This window comes from Vigna unguiculata, chromosome 9, assembly GCF_004118075.2.
Source record: "Vigna unguiculata cultivar IT97K-499-35 chromosome 9, ASM411807v1, whole genome shotgun sequence".
Lineage (NCBI taxonomy): Eukaryota > Viridiplantae > Streptophyta > Magnoliopsida > Fabales > Fabaceae > Vigna > Vigna unguiculata.
This window is the reverse complement of record NC_040287.1, coordinates 6739668-6755305: the sequence shown is the minus strand read 5'-3', so window position 1 is coordinate 6755305 and position 15638 is coordinate 6739668. Positions and strand designations below refer to the sequence as shown.

At 31.1% G+C, this 15638-nt stretch overlaps 2 protein-coding genes across 4 annotated transcripts; one reads left to right on the top strand and one right to left on the bottom strand.

Moving 5' to 3' along the window:
* The first annotated feature begins 1105 nt into the window (after positions 1-1105).
* On the top strand, positions 1106-3695 carry LOC114164730 (deSI-like protein At4g17486). Its single transcript, XM_028049481.1, has 4 exons — positions 1106-1366; positions 2209-2496; positions 2862-2942; positions 3022-3695. Exons 1-4 carry the CDS (start codon positions 1147-1149, stop codon positions 3171-3173), a joined length of 741 nt encoding a protein of 246 aa, XP_027905282.1. The 5' UTR covers positions 1106-1146; the 3' UTR covers positions 3174-3695.
* A 1099-nt stretch (positions 3696-4794) lies between these two features.
* On the bottom strand, positions 4795-13364 carry LOC114164756 (acyl-protein thioesterase 1). 3 transcript variants are annotated; one of them, XM_028049513.1, is made up of 11 exons: positions 13229-13315; positions 12606-12678; positions 11940-12014; positions 11635-11749; positions 8914-8950; positions 8715-8784; positions 8404-8508; positions 7202-7352; positions 7009-7091; positions 5269-5362; positions 4795-5141 (listed from the first exon to the last, which is right to left on the bottom strand). In XM_028049513.1, exons 3-11 carry the CDS (start codon positions 11971-11973, stop codon positions 5054-5056), a joined length of 777 nt encoding a protein of 258 aa, XP_027905314.1. In that variant the 5' UTR covers positions 11974-12014; positions 12606-12678; positions 13229-13315; the 3' UTR covers positions 4795-5053. The 3 variants fall into 3 exon arrangements, with proteins under 3 accessions (XP_027905314.1, XP_027905313.1, XP_027905315.1); XM_028049512.1 differs by lacking the exon at positions 12606-12678 and having other exon boundaries at positions 13229-13364; XM_028049514.1 differs by lacking the exons at positions 12606-12678; positions 13229-13315 and adding an exon at positions 13148-13168.
* Between the last annotated feature and the right edge of the window lie 2274 nt (positions 13365-15638).

Here is a 15638-nt window from a genome sequence, read left to right as displayed (position 1 = left end):
CTATCACAAAATGAGTACAAACTGGATGGTTGAAAGGAAAGGATCGTATTATTATTAGTGATTGTATTGTACTTATTAAACTCGAAATTTATGATACACGAAAAAAAAAAAAAGTGGAATACCTTGTAAAATTGAAAATGTTAAGATGAATGTATGACGACAACAGAGAAAAATAGAGAAAAATTAGAGATAATGCAATACAATTATTATTACTAAAATGATCAATTTAGTTAAAAAGTAAAATGAAAATTATTTTCTTAAAATATTTATTTTTTAGTGGACTTTAGATCTAATTTAACTATATAAAATTGAATTATATGATTAAGTTTGCACATAATTATATACAACAAATTTGTCTTATTCATGATTGTAGAATGTTTAATATATATACATATACATCTTAGACATTGGTAGTCTTGATAACAATACGATAAATGTAATATGGTCCAACAAATAACCAATTTCACTAAAATAAAATTTAGATGACTATGATATAATCTTAAAAATTGAATCTAAATCTAATTCATCTTTTATAAAATCAACACTATAAGATTTATACAATTTTATATATTATAGATCCATTTTTATCTTTGATTGACTTAAGATCTTCACCGTTATTAATAAAATCTAATGTATATAATGTTATATAATATATTTTGATTTGTGATAAATAATTAATAATTAGACATTGATGTACGTTGTATCTTTTTATGAAAAAAAATAAAAGTAAAGAAATCGAGAGAGAAACGGTGTGTTCGAAGTTGGCGCAGAGCGGTTTTACTTAAAGAAAGAAAAAGATTGTTTGGGGGCAAAGTAGAACTAAAGGACAGAAGATGGAAGCGTTGTTTGGTAATAAGCTATCAGACATGATTTGTAGTACACGTGGCAGAGACAGACACACCCTCGTCATCTGCCGGGAAACTTGGAATTTTTAATGATAAAGAAGGAAGAAATTGCGGAGATCCAAATCCGACTTTCTCGTTGTTTGGTCTAACATTGTGATATATTATTCATGGACCTAATAAATAAATTATAATTCAATAAATCAATATAAATAATTTGTAGTGTTTTGAGGATTTCCAAGGTTGTTTTGTTGCCCCAGGAATTCATAGAGAGCGAGGTATACACATCAATCTCTGTGAAAAAATGGGGACGACGAAGAGCAGCTCCAATTCTACCTCAATATCTGATCTTAATAATAATGAAAATAATAATAGTAGTAATAATAATAATAATAATGTCAATGTTAATGGCGACAAAGACAGAAACAACACGACCAGAGTGGTGTTGAATGTCTACGACCTCACCCCTCTCAACAATTATTTGTATTGGTTTGGCTTTGGAATCTTTCATTCTGGCATTGAAGGTTTCTTTCTTCTTAACTTTCTGTTTCTTTTCTTCATTGTCTAAATCCTAATCTTTAATTGTTTTTCTTCTTCATTTTCCATTCCATAACCTTAATCAATCATTTCTCTTCTCCATTACGTTTATTGTTATTTTTCTTCTTCTTCGTATATTATCATAACATGTTTCATGATTCAATGCAATTTAGTAGCAAACCAAGGTTTTTAATTTCTGCCAACTTCCTACAGAGGACATTTACCACATATATAATGTGCAAAAGGGTTTTGAAGATGAATATCTGCAGAAAATTAGATACAGATGAGAATCAAGAGAAAAAAATTATATACTTTTTTTTTTCTTCTTGGAATACAATAATAGCCACATTGCGTTATGATTCTTTATATAGAACCTGTGACTGGTTGTATAATATTCAGTTTTCTCTAAATCTCATTCAAGGAATTAATGGTATAACATATATGTATAATTTTTGTGTGTATCAATGTTGTAGTAGTTGTCCCTTTTAAGAAATTTGTTTATAAGAATGAAATGGAAAAGAATTTATGGGATAACATGGTTGTATAAAATTCCAAAACAATTTGTTTCATTTCTCTAGTCAATATTATTGAACTATAATAGAACAGGCTGATGAACATTTTAGCCTTCAAATATTGTTCAAGGATCCCTAAGAAAAGCATGGAATTAACCAAAATCTTCACCTTTCATTTAAATAAGAACTTCATATGAAAAAGCAGTTTATAACATGTTTATGAATATGTTTGAAGTTTAATTATTAATGTAGTAGGGTTTAAGAGTTGTTTTATTATGATTCCATGTTTGTTTGTCGTGATGTGTTTGAATATATAGTACACGGTAAAGAGTATGGATTTGGAGCTCATGACTTTCCAGCAAGTGGAGTATTTGAAGTAGAGCCAAAGAAGTGCCCTGGATTTATATACAGATGTTCTGTGAATTTAGGGCAAATAAACATGCATCCTTCTGAGTTTCGAATTCTCATTGAGAGTATAGCTAATGAGTATCATGGAGATACTTACAACCTCATATCTAAGAACTGCAATCATTTTACGGATGATGTTTCAAGTAGATTGAATGGAAAACGAATCCCAGGTTGGGTCAATCGTCTTGCTAGACTAGGTATGAACACAACAACACCTTTGCTTTTCCCACCTTCATTTATATCTCTTTCTTACTCGCTTTATCAGAAAAGGGTCTTAACAACATGGTATAAGATTATTCTTTTTATATTTGTCTTCGAATTCTTACTGATATGTTAGTTTACTGTGCGTTAGTTGAAAGTTTAGAAATAATATATATATATATAGTCGTGTCCGTGTTCTATGTTTTTCAATTTAATCGTATCTCCGTGTGTGTCACAGTCATATCCGTGTCCGTATCCGGGCTTTATAGTTATGTATACTCTTGTAGACTACAGAGAAGAATTTGTTACAGAAACACAATGATATATATATTCTAAGTGTGGTGTTTTGGTGAAAATATAGGTTCACTATGCAGTTGCCTACTTCCTGAGTGTGTTGAAGTAACTACTGTTAAACAACTACCGGAATACCATGACTGTTCAGGTATATATATATGTTTCGTATTGTTGTGAGGAATGTAAACATTTTGCATAATGTCTATGTTTTGTGACTATTTTTGCAGAAGATGAAATCACTGATTCTCTTTCGTCTGCATCACCATGTGCATCTCAAACAACATCAGTAATAGACGATGATCAAGAAAAGCACCTTCTGTCACCTTTTGCAAGCAAAGCAGAAAATGTTTCGTTTGTTAAAGAGGCACCATTAAAATGAATGATGATGATGATGGAGGTGAGAAACACTGAGTATTTGACCATATCTGTTTGTAGGGATGATTGGAGCCTAGAAGTTGTTCATTTTTCAAAGGCTTTCTACGTTCCTCATTCATTTAGTGGCTTCAGATTTGTGTCAGGGTTGATTCATTCAAGAAACAGTGCCTGATTATTGGTTTTCATGTATCATCATCATCGTCATCGTCATCAATGATTGTGTATCAGGTTTTGTATTTGTGGAGCGATGTGGGGCTCTTAGCCATGTAAATTTCATCCAAGTTTGGAAATGAGTTATGGAAGATTCTTTACACGTACGTAGCAATGGTTGTTTATGAGGCTTAGCTTATCATCTGTGCGAGGCTTTTTTTTGGAGGATTTGTTGGGGGTCGTAGCTGTGTAAATTTTAAGCGCATTTTTTAGAGAGTTAACGAAATATTTACACATGTTTAATGATTGTGTATGGAGCATAGTTGTTCAAATGCAAGGGTTTTCATTTTGGAGCCATGAATGTGATTTACATCTACGTTTCAAAACTGAGTTATATATAAATATTCTTTAACACTTTATAAATAAACCATCATGTGTTTGTGGGATTTATGTAGAAAGACAAATTGTCTAGAGACCAAGTCAAGAAAAAGAGAAAGAACTTCTCTAAGAAGATTATAAAAGGGTCTTCATGTTTACATGGGAAAATCTAAACAAATCAAGATTTTGAAAAAAGTAGTTTATCACAATACATGACTATACTAATGAAGTTAAAAATCCACATCAAATAATAACTTGAGGTAGTAATTCCTTGACATGACGAGGCGATGCCATTAAAAGAGTAAGTAATTTTAAAAAAATCTTTTTCATTGTGAAGTTCTTTAATTCTGAGACCAATTGCTTCTGTACTCCCATCAATTTTAAAAAATGATCATTTTACCTTTGTAAAAGTAACTTCTGGGTTATCAATTTTAGAATAGGCTTTTCGGAATAAATTTTCCAGAATTTCCGGAACGAAATTTTCGAAAAAAGGATTTCAGGAACAAAATTTTCAAAACAACGTTTTTGAAATAAATTTTTTGAAACGCATAAGATACATTTCGAAATATATTTTCCATAATAGATTTCTGGAATAAACTTTTCAGAACATATATCACACCTTCCTGAACACTTCTACATGAAATATATTTTGAAAAGAATTTTCAGGAACATATGAAAAGAATTTTGAAAAAACCTTTTCAGAATGAGTTCATTTAGTGGCGATGACAATGGCAGTGGTATTGTGATGCAATGGTAAAGCGTATTTCAGTATTTTCCTTATAAGATGCAAGAAGAAATTTGATAGGTGCAGGAAACAATCGCCTAATTTTGAACATTTCAGCTATTTTTATAACTTAATTTTATCTCACTTTAAACTATTTTTGAAATATAAGGTTTGGTTTACAGAACTGGTTTTTAAATATTTGTAAAATCAGCTGCAACGAAATCCAATTTTGTTCACAAAAACCAGTTTAAAAACTGATATGAAATTGGTTGGTCAAAAGACAAACTAAACTTTTAAAAAGAATGAAAGTTTAAAAATCTAATCCACATATTTTGTTTGATTTTATACAAAACCAAAACCAAGTACACCTCCATTAATAAGTCCCACTTGGAAGTTCATTCAAGGAAGATTATGTAACAAAAGGAAAACCCTACTGCCATTGTAGATCCTCTTCAGCATAATATATTAGCAGCATTCATGACCATACTTGCCACCAAGTGTTATACAAAATGGGTTGAGAATATATTATGCATGTCATCACCAGAAATCTAACCAAATCTGGAATAACAAAATTACAATTGACCAAAAAGGAAAAGAATTACTTTTCACATTCTGCTTCCTTTGCTGGCTACCTAAGCTGTTTTTCCTTCAAGGCCCAATTTTGACGTTAGCCAAGCACAAACCTCATCCATCTCTTCTGGAATTGTGTAGTGTCCAAGCCTTTTTTATATGTAGAACAAAAAGAAAAGTTTAGAAAACACTAAAATTTAGCATGGGATAAAGAAGAATTTATAAAAAAATAAATAAAAGTAGGACAAAATCTATCACAGGGATTTTCGTTTATTACCCATTATAAGATTTAAAAGTTACATCCCCAAATCCAGTTGACCTTAAGCATTCCGATGACTTCTCACCAAACTTATAGGGAACAACATCATCACCTGAGAATATAAATACAAATGTTATTCACTCCACTGTTTCAAAGTTAAATTACCTAGCAATAGCCTTAATGTTGGCAAAAATGAGCTTAATATCGAACAACCAGAGCAGGTTGAATGGATTTTACCTACTAAATATATAGAAAATTTTACTCAACCTAGATGAACAGTCTTAAACATAATTAACCAATGGTAATTATTAACGAAACATATAAATAATAAGAGGGGTGTCTGCCTGGATATTCATTAAATAAAGGAATGTTTTGCAGCATTTTGCAAAAGCATGAATTTTGAAATCAAATAAAATAGCAGCATTTTGATAAATTATCTCATCTCACTCATCCAGACATTGTCTTTGCAGTGAGTGTAGTCAGTCATTTTTTTAACTTTCCTTCTCAAGAGGCTTGGGATGCAATTGTATGGATTCTAGCATATATTAAGAATACTCTTGGCAAAGACCTTATTCATAAAGACAAGGGGGGTACTCAAATTGTTGTGTACTCTAATGCTGGTTGGGTATTCCCACCCAGTGATGGCAACTCCACTTCAGGGTATTGTGTTCTTCTTGGGAGTAATTTAATATCTTGGAAAAGTAATAAACAAAATGTTATCAAATACAAAAGCAGAATTCAAGGGAATGGCTTCAGATACCTGCAAGCTCACATGGCTAAAACAATTTCTCAAATAACTTAAATTTGAAGAAAGTTCTGAAATGCATACTATATGTGACAATCAAGCAGCATTATGTATTGTTCAAAATCATGAATTTAAGATAAACCAAATAATATTGAGGTAGATTGTCATTTCACATGAGAGAAGTTGGAATTTGGGGATATAGTGAACAGTTGGTAGACATATTCACTAAGTCTCTAAGACCAAAGATCAATCACATCTCTAGAAAGATGAGCACATAAGACTTGTATGTGTTACAATTCCAGGAATAAGGATCAGATCTTTATAATTATAGATATCAAGATCATATTTTGTAATTAGAAACATCAAGATCATGTGTGTATTATTTTTATTATTATTAGGGAAGTTTATTCTAGTATCATATACTCAATATTAGAGGATATCAAATTTTCTTTATTTATTGTATTGATTTCATTCTTTTAATATAAATAAATTATTTGTGTTGTCACAGACATACACGATTTCAAACTTAATGATTCACTTTTTTCTGATAGTTTAACAATTTCCATTATGTTAGATTTTTAATCGAGCCTCTAGTTGTAATTTAACACTGTTCTTTCCTCTTAATGGAGATCCACATAGACTAAATACATGAGCAAATTATAGTACATAAGTGCAAATCTCTCCTTGTAAACAAGTTTTACGAAATTAAGATAGGCTTAAAGTCCAGTTTTTATAATGGTATTGGAGTTGATCCAAACGAGGGTTGTTGGGTCTATCTATCAGGCTACCCGGTATCCGATTACCCATAAATATTTAATCTCACACTTCATATTCTCATCCTCACTTGGAGGTGTGTTGAAGATTCCATACCGAGTAGAGATATAACCAAATTATAATATAGGTGCAAACCTCACCTTGTATTCCACTTTTTGTAATGTTTAGTCAAAATTAAAATCTACTTTACAAGACCACTTATTTCATAAAAAAAGTATATTTTATTTTGACAGATTTACCTTTTCCATGACAGAGCAAAACAGGAAAGGATTGAGCACGCCTTGTAGCTTCATCTATCCCTTGTAACCTGTTGCTCAAGGTCCTATGCGAAGAATAGAAATATAGCAATTTCATTAAGTAATATTGAAAGCAGAGGGAAGGGGGTTGAATTGAACTAACATGAGAAGTTAAAATATTGTCAGAAGACCAGACTTTGCGCATGGAAGCCAGCCACTTAAACCAACAGCTGCACTTAGGTTGGCAGGATAAGCAGTCCCATTCCCATATTTCCCAGCAGTAAAGCAGGACACGGAGTACAGGGCGGTAGCAGCTCCCATGCTGAACCCTCCCACACCAAGCTTAACTGTCATACATATATCAGACTACAAATTATTATAACTCAATAATTCGTTTCCTGTGATTGAAAAAAAGAACTATACAACCAAGAAACGTAAAAACAGTAAAACTTATGCATAATTAATTCAAAATTCCCTTCATTTAACAGCATCTGAAATTGAGGATTTACACTATTGACGTTGGCAACTCTAGGAACACTCTAGAAATTTAACCATATAGACCGAGACTATCACATAATAACAAACAAATTTTACCAACGCTCACTGATAAACCATGAATAGTTATGAATAAAAAAGGTAACAGAATAATCAGCTTCTCTGTTTCCCTTTTGGAGGTATCCTTGACCTCAAATCTGAGGAATTACTACGCTCATATCAGAGGCTGGCAATATTGGCTCTTTGAGCCATTCATATTTCTTCCAAATACATAGATTGGGATATGTGGCCAACAACCATGTACATGCATAATTAAATGATAAGTAGAACACGTGGTAGATCTCAAAATAAGTTATGTGGATCAAATTTGCCTATTTTTTTCCTGCACATTCAGAAACGGATGTTTACTGAGATGAGATCTCAAAGTCATGCAGCTTTACAATATCAATATGGTGTTGCTATAAGGTTCACAAGTTTACATTTAGTACATGGTTTTCAAATGTTCAATAGAAAGCAGGCAAAAAATCAATCATTTCACCAAATAAGCTAACCAAATGTCAATTTATGGTACTAAAGTATGCAAAATGATCTTAAGCTTTTATTTACTGTAATATACTTGTGTCTATTTCTTTATTCTTTTCTACCTTTTTGTGTGCAAGTTTATGCACCATTGTTAGATATCTTTGACAAATCAAAGATCAGGCCAAGATAATTTATTTTCTTCTTAAGCAGTTAAAAGACATTAATAAGAAAAAATGTGCAAGAGTTCAATTGTTAAGTTCTAACTTTTATGAGAATCTAGCATGAAAATAAGCTTTATGTCAGCGAACATCACCATACTTAAAAACTAAAGTAAGCTACGTGGAACATAAATTAGAGAAAAATGTTGAAAGAGAAACCCACTGTCTGCAGGCTCCGTAGACAACAAATTTGCAACATGCGCAGCTGAAGCATCCAATCCTTCAAGATCATCGGGAGCATCTTCTGAAATCTCTCCAACATCAAACCCTAAGAGATACGGAAGTTATAGAAAGAAACTATCAAAACCGATTTAAGGTTATTACAACATTTAAAACCCGAAGTGCTCTCTGTCCTCAAATGCACTTCTATGCTCCATGTGACAACTTCAATATTGCAGCATATAAGCCTGCTTATAATACATTAACTATAGAGGTTGATTGTCCCTCTAAGGGCCTAAAAAAAATAAAACTTACAAGCAGTGGATGGAAAGCCACCAAAAATAGATATTGGCCGAGTAGGAGCAGTTGGACATATCCATTTAATCTGCATCATACATTTAAACAATGATCTTTCAAATTACTATCAAGATGATCATACATATCCCAATAATATAAAACTAGGCATAAGCAAAATGCGTTCCCCTATTAACAGTTAAAAGTTCTGTGTGCTTACATTTGTAATAGGAAGGGTCTCTAGAAGCTGGGACCAACTGCATAAGCAAAGCAGAAAATGAGTTTTGTTCTCCAAGCAAAACTCGTTATTAAAATTAAAACAATGCTAAAACATCAAATTAAGTCGACACTATAATGGTTAACCCTGTTCTTTCGCTTTTTCAATAGCATGTGCCACTCTTTTGAATCCCTTTTCTATGATAGCACAGAATTTAGAAAATGATAACCAAATGATAAGAGCTAATAGAGCACAGAATTTAGAAAATGATAACCAAATGATAAGAGCTACTAGCGTTGAATCACCATTTGACTCCTAAGAACCAAGATATCACTCCAAAGAAAGGTCTCAATTTTATATATCAAAAGGTGTTTTACACAAGGAGAAGCATGGGTATTTATAGGATAAGTCAACATCAAATGCACATGTAAGTAAAATGAAAACCAAATTCCTAATCTAGACGGTTTTATCTAGTATTGGTCGTGAGATGAAGAGGGAAATTTGAATGTTAAAATTCAAATTCCCACCTCTACGGTGTTTACCAAAATCTCCTGAGTATCAATAGCAATAGTTGTTAATGAAATGGTTAAATAAAAGGGGTTACAAATTGAAAAAATAAATAAATAAATAAATAAAAACCGAACCAGTAAAAGCAGTTAAAAAGTTAAACAGACAAGATTCATGAGTGCTAAAAGTATGACTGTTATTGTGTTTGTCATTTATCGTAAAGCTACTTTTTGGGTATATTTACCTAACCTAAGAGTTGAGTGTTATAGGATATAATTTTTCCCTCTAATGTACTCTTTCTTTTTCATATATATAAAATATACATCAGCTGAACATGCATCTCGCTCATCCAAACTCAAGTTGATATCACATTCAACAGGTTCTCTCTGTTCCAACCTTTGGTCTTTTGATGATTCCAACTTCTAACTCCAACCCAAATGAAAACCCAGTCTAATAACATTGCTCCACCACCTCTCCTTACATACCAACCCAGGACACAGAGCTCCTCCCACCCTTCCTGAAGTCTCATTATTTAGATCCTTCTCCAATAACTTCCCATGCCATGGATCCTTCTCCATCAAGTATTTCATGACTCCACTTCAAATTGGCCTATTGCTCTTAAGAAAGATATTTTGTCTACACGTAAACCGTATCCTACTTATAATTTTGGGAGTTATCATCATCGATCTCCATCATGTTCTCCTACTGTCATACTTCTTTCGGGAAGTTATTATTGAGGCACTTAATCATCCTAGATAACAAGTCATAATTGATGAAATGCATGCTCTTTCAAGCAATGGCACGTAGGAATTTGTTTCTCTTCCCTCCAAAAAGAAGACGGTCAATTGCACATAGGTCTATTATAGTTGGTCCTACTAGGGAAGTTGATAGTCTTATAGCTCAGTCGGTTGTCAAGAATAAGAATTTGTGAACTTGACTATTGTGATACTTTTCCTATAATGGTCAAGATCAACACAGTCAGGCTTTTCCCTACAATGACTATTATACGCCATTGGTTACTTCATCAGCTTGACATTAAAAACGTTTTCTATCATGATGATCCTGAGGAGGAAATTTACATAGCTCGAGGGGAGTTTGGTCTAGTGTGTAAATTACGTTGCTCTCTCTAATGGTATAAGCAGTAACTCCGAGCTTGGTTTGGTAAATGAAGTCATATTATGCAAGTTTTTGGAAAGAAACAAAGTGAAGCAAATCATTCAGTTTTCTATTGTAGTACTTCTCCTAGGAAGTACTGAAGTGGCTCAATTAAAGGAATGAGTTATTATTTCATGAAGAAAACATGCTCTTGATATTATATAGGTGACATGGTCGGCAAATTACAAGCCTATTGATCCAAATCAAAAGTTGATTGTGGACCAAGGTGAAACTTTTTCATATCCAAAAAGATATAAGAGGATGGTGAGAAAACTCATTTATCTCGGTATTACAAGACATGATATTTCTTATGTAGTCGAAGTTGTTAGTCAATTCATGCAAAATCCTCATATTGATCCTTGCAAAATCCTCAAAAAAGCTCTTGCACAAGGAGTGTTGTATGAGTACAAAGAAATACTCAAATTATAGGGTATTGTGATGTAGAATGGGTTGATTGTCCCATTGAAAAAAGATCCACCACAGGATATTGTATATTCATTGGAGGCAATATTGTCTTTTGAAAGAGCAAGAAAGAAAAATATTGTTGCCCAATCAATGAAAAAGGTGCATACAGATCTATGGCTTTGGCCAGTTGTGAACTTCCATGGATTAAACAACATCTTCAAGAGTTGAAATTTTGTGAAGTTGAATAGATGAAGTTGTATTGTGAATTAGGCAACCTTCATATTGCTTTCAATATTGTGCTTAGGTAGAGAGAAACTATTATCCAAGGAACTCCACACTAGATTTATCAGCTCTAAGGACCAACATGCAGGCATTCTCACTAAGTCCTTGAAAGAACCTAGAATTCAATTTATATGTACCAAGCTCAGTGCATATAATTTAATGTTTCAACTTGAGGATGTATACAAATTATGATTGTTATGGAATTGTAACATATTCTTTCAATTCAAAAGTATCCTTGGCAACAATTAACAGTAACAATCATAAACAATGACTGAAAAATTAAAAGACATAGAAACATATCTCCTAACCACAAATAAATTTCCATGTGTGTGTGTGTATAAATTTGGAATAGAGCAATAGGAAATGTCATGTCACCTGGAGCCATTATCCCCGAGGCCATGCAACCAAACTATAGTTGCTTGGTGTTTACCTTTAGGCCTGACAACATAGGTTCTTCCAAACTCAAATGCTCTTGCAGCAGATCTGCCACCTAAGTAAGATAGATCCACAAGAAAGAATGAGTTATCACCAAAAGAAAACAAGATGGGATATCAACTGTGCTACCTAAATCCACCAAAGTTAAACCCATTAATCCATCTTCAGAACTCCGAGATACTGCCGGATAGAATTCAATAAATTACACCCTGAAGTAGCAGGCATACTACAAAGAAGATACTTACCAACAGAACCAAGTGATGGTGCAGCAAAGCTCATTCTAGCCTCTATAGAAAAACACCTAATGATCAGTCCTGGGGCTGCAATAAACAAACATTGAAAATTTGACATCAATACAAAAAATCTCAGTTAAGTGGACAAGACCAGTAATGATAACAAGTCCAGAGTAAATGAAGATCCAGCATCAAATAAACATAAAAGATATAACTATCAGAACATTTAAGAATTCAATAACTAAGTATCTTAGTTTGAAGCAGAAGTTGTATTTCAAGTCTTCACAAACCTAAGAAATACACACAAAGTACTGTTAGAAATCCCATGCCAACTAGAAATGTAGTAAAATTATAGTATATAAGTGGGTACTTATTGCAAGCCAATTTTATCTGGTAGAATTAAACCTAAATCCACTTTCAAAAAGGTATATGGTAACCTATATCAAGTTGAGCCAAATACAAAACTGGTTTACATTATCCAGATTTCTCAAATGTCGAAATTACAACAATAAAAGAACATGAGAACATCAAATTTAAAAGACAATAATGTGTTTGCAAACATCAGAGCTTATAGGAGCTTTGTTCTGTTTTAAACATTAAAAAGGAAGGAACCAGATAAGATTTCATTTCCAAAACCAATGAAATGAAACTGAGTAACACAAGAAAAACAGGTATTACAATGTCTGGGAAAACTGAAATAGAGGAGGGAATCTGAGCTTTTTGATGGGTTGACTTTCTCAGTTCACTAGGACTGCAAAACATTAAACCAAACAAACAACAAAAGAACACTATTATTCAATACAAAAACCACACAAGATAAAAAACAAATGGTTCCCAATCTGGTGCTTAAAATGTGTTCAAAGAAATCCGAAAAGTTCTAGAGATTTTAAAATAATATTATACAAAAAGAAACCATACTAATAAGTATATACTAATTTGTGCCCTGACCTCAATGTTAGAACTAGGTCAAATTTAAACAAGGATCCAAAACACCCCAAAGAACCGATACAACATCGCCAAAAAAGAACAAAATAAAATTTTACAGTAAATCTCATTAAAGATTATATCAAGAAGAATCATGGCCAGAAATAGAATCAATAAATCCACATTCCACGACATACAAATCACCATTCACAATTCCGAAGCAGAACACACTAAACAAAACAAAAAACCAAACTCCACTACACAATTAATTTTAAAGTAAAAAAAGGAACACAAACCTCTGTAGAGAAGTGATTATACTGCAAAAACATAAAAAAGAAAATGCTAAGACGAACAACTCTAGTTATAGAAACACCAACCTCTGTTGATGTCGCGTAACTTCTGAGACCAAAAAAATGCCGGAAGCTTTGTGTTGATTTGGTTGTCTCCTTGTTTTTAACTTTCTTATTTTCCCCTACTTCCATATAAATGATAAATTATTATACACTATAAAAAAAATAAAAAATAAAACACACACCATGTGAATTTTTCAAATGTATTATGGATTTAATTAAATGTGGTCATGTACACGTAAGTTGACTCATCGGTGCACAGTGGCCGTTGGATGTAAATCAGTATTGGATATGTGAATGCCACGTATTGTTGACTAGGATAGGCAACAACAATAGTGGAGTGTGTCAGAGATCGGAAATCCCGTGTGGTCCAGATCTACCCTTTTTGCTTTGACAGCAAGATATGCGAGAAAAAATATTTAAAACAAAAATAAATATTATTTAATCTTATTTATGTGATATTTTTGGTCAGTATCATCAAAATATTATTTCAATATTAAAAACAATACTGGTAATAATAATTAATTTATGTTTGTCTAGGTTTGTAATTTATTTTTTAAAACTCCTATGAATCGATGATAGAGTTCATAAAAGTGGCAATAAATATTTCAAGCTATAAATTAAAAAAAACAAGTAAATATAAGTTATTATCTTATTTAAACATAACATGTAATTTATATAAAAAAAACAATATTTAAGTTATAGAAAATTATAATATGTATGTTTTTCTTCATTCTTACTTTTGAGATAGATTATTTTATTATACTTTAAATAGGTAGAGCATGCATATACACTCTCAAAAGGATAAACACATATCAACCCTAATCTTTAATTTGTTGTTAAAAAATCATATTAACTACTTTAAGTATTTATTTTTTACGTAATTCAGATATTATTGTTAAGGTGTATTATAAAACTAAGAGTATACCATTCACCACTTGTATATATGGCATCTTCTAAACTCAATAGATGAAAAATATAAATTAAATTATCAACATGTCAAATTTAGATGAAAATATGAGTCAAATTATCAATATGTCTAGTTTATATGAAAAATATGAGTCAAATTATAAAAATGACTTTAATAAGTTGAGACATCCTTTCCTTATTATTGTTTGTATGAAATACATAGAATTAAGTAATATCTTGATAATGTGCTATATAAAATATGAAATACATGATAGGAACGTCAATCTTTAATTTTAATTGATGATTTGGAAGTTTGTATGCAACAAATTATATAAAAGCCTCGGAAAATGTATGTAAGTTGAAACTGCCACAGTATACAGAATCAAGCAAGATATGTAATAAAAAAAAAACAACTCGGAAACTTATTATCTTAATATTTTATATTAAAAGTTGTATAGATCACGCAAGTGAACAGGCATAGAAAAATATTTTGATTAATTACAATACTTATTAGACACATAATGTGAATAAAATGCAAAAAGCAAATCAATACTCACATAAAAACAATATAAAAAAATATTCATTAATGATCAATTTTAATACCTGAAAATTGTTGATTTCATATACCAATTTACAAAATAAAAAATTATCAAATATTAATATGAATACGAAATTATAATCAATTATTAAATTGATCACTAATTAACTAAGTAGAAACCAATTTAAAAATCAATTTCTTTATTTTTTATTTTCCTCTCCACTTCATGTGATTATGTAATTTTTAACCTTTTAAAATTTTAAATCAATGATATTAGTTCTCAATTTTTAAATTTTTGTTCTAATTTTAAGCCAATTATAACCATAAACCAAAAAAGTTTAATAAAAACATTATTATAGCATTTATATCAAAATTAATTTTAGTTTCAATTTTGAAAGAAACAAAATTACCACATTTAAAAACTTTGAGACTAAATTGAAAAAATAAATAATACATATAATAATCAAATTAAATATAAACATTGGTTTGATATCATTGGATTGACAGGTGAATATTTTTTTTCAAAAATTAAAAAGAAAAAAAATAAAAATATTAAGGGACATGTCACCTGTCACTAATTATTACCGTTTATTATTTAAATCATGTTAATAATAAATTATCAAATTAAATAAAAGTCCACGAAAATTAAGATATGATTAAAAATATATTGTGACTAAATTGATTGAACGAAAATCAAATGTAAATTTTAATTTATTTATTTTTTACTTACAGCCTAACAGTGAAATTACATATTACTTGATGGAGTCTACACTCGTACAATGTGTGTTACACAATGTGTCAATGACATTAATGAATAGGTTTTGCAGGCAGACTTATAACCCACAAGCCCAAGAAAAAGAAAAAAGAGAGTAGAACTTCCCTAATAACTCACATAATCATTATTAACTAATGTTGTGATATTTGATTTTTTTTTGGTAATAATTTATATTTTATAAATTGTGTTACTCACATATTTTGTATGGAAGAGAT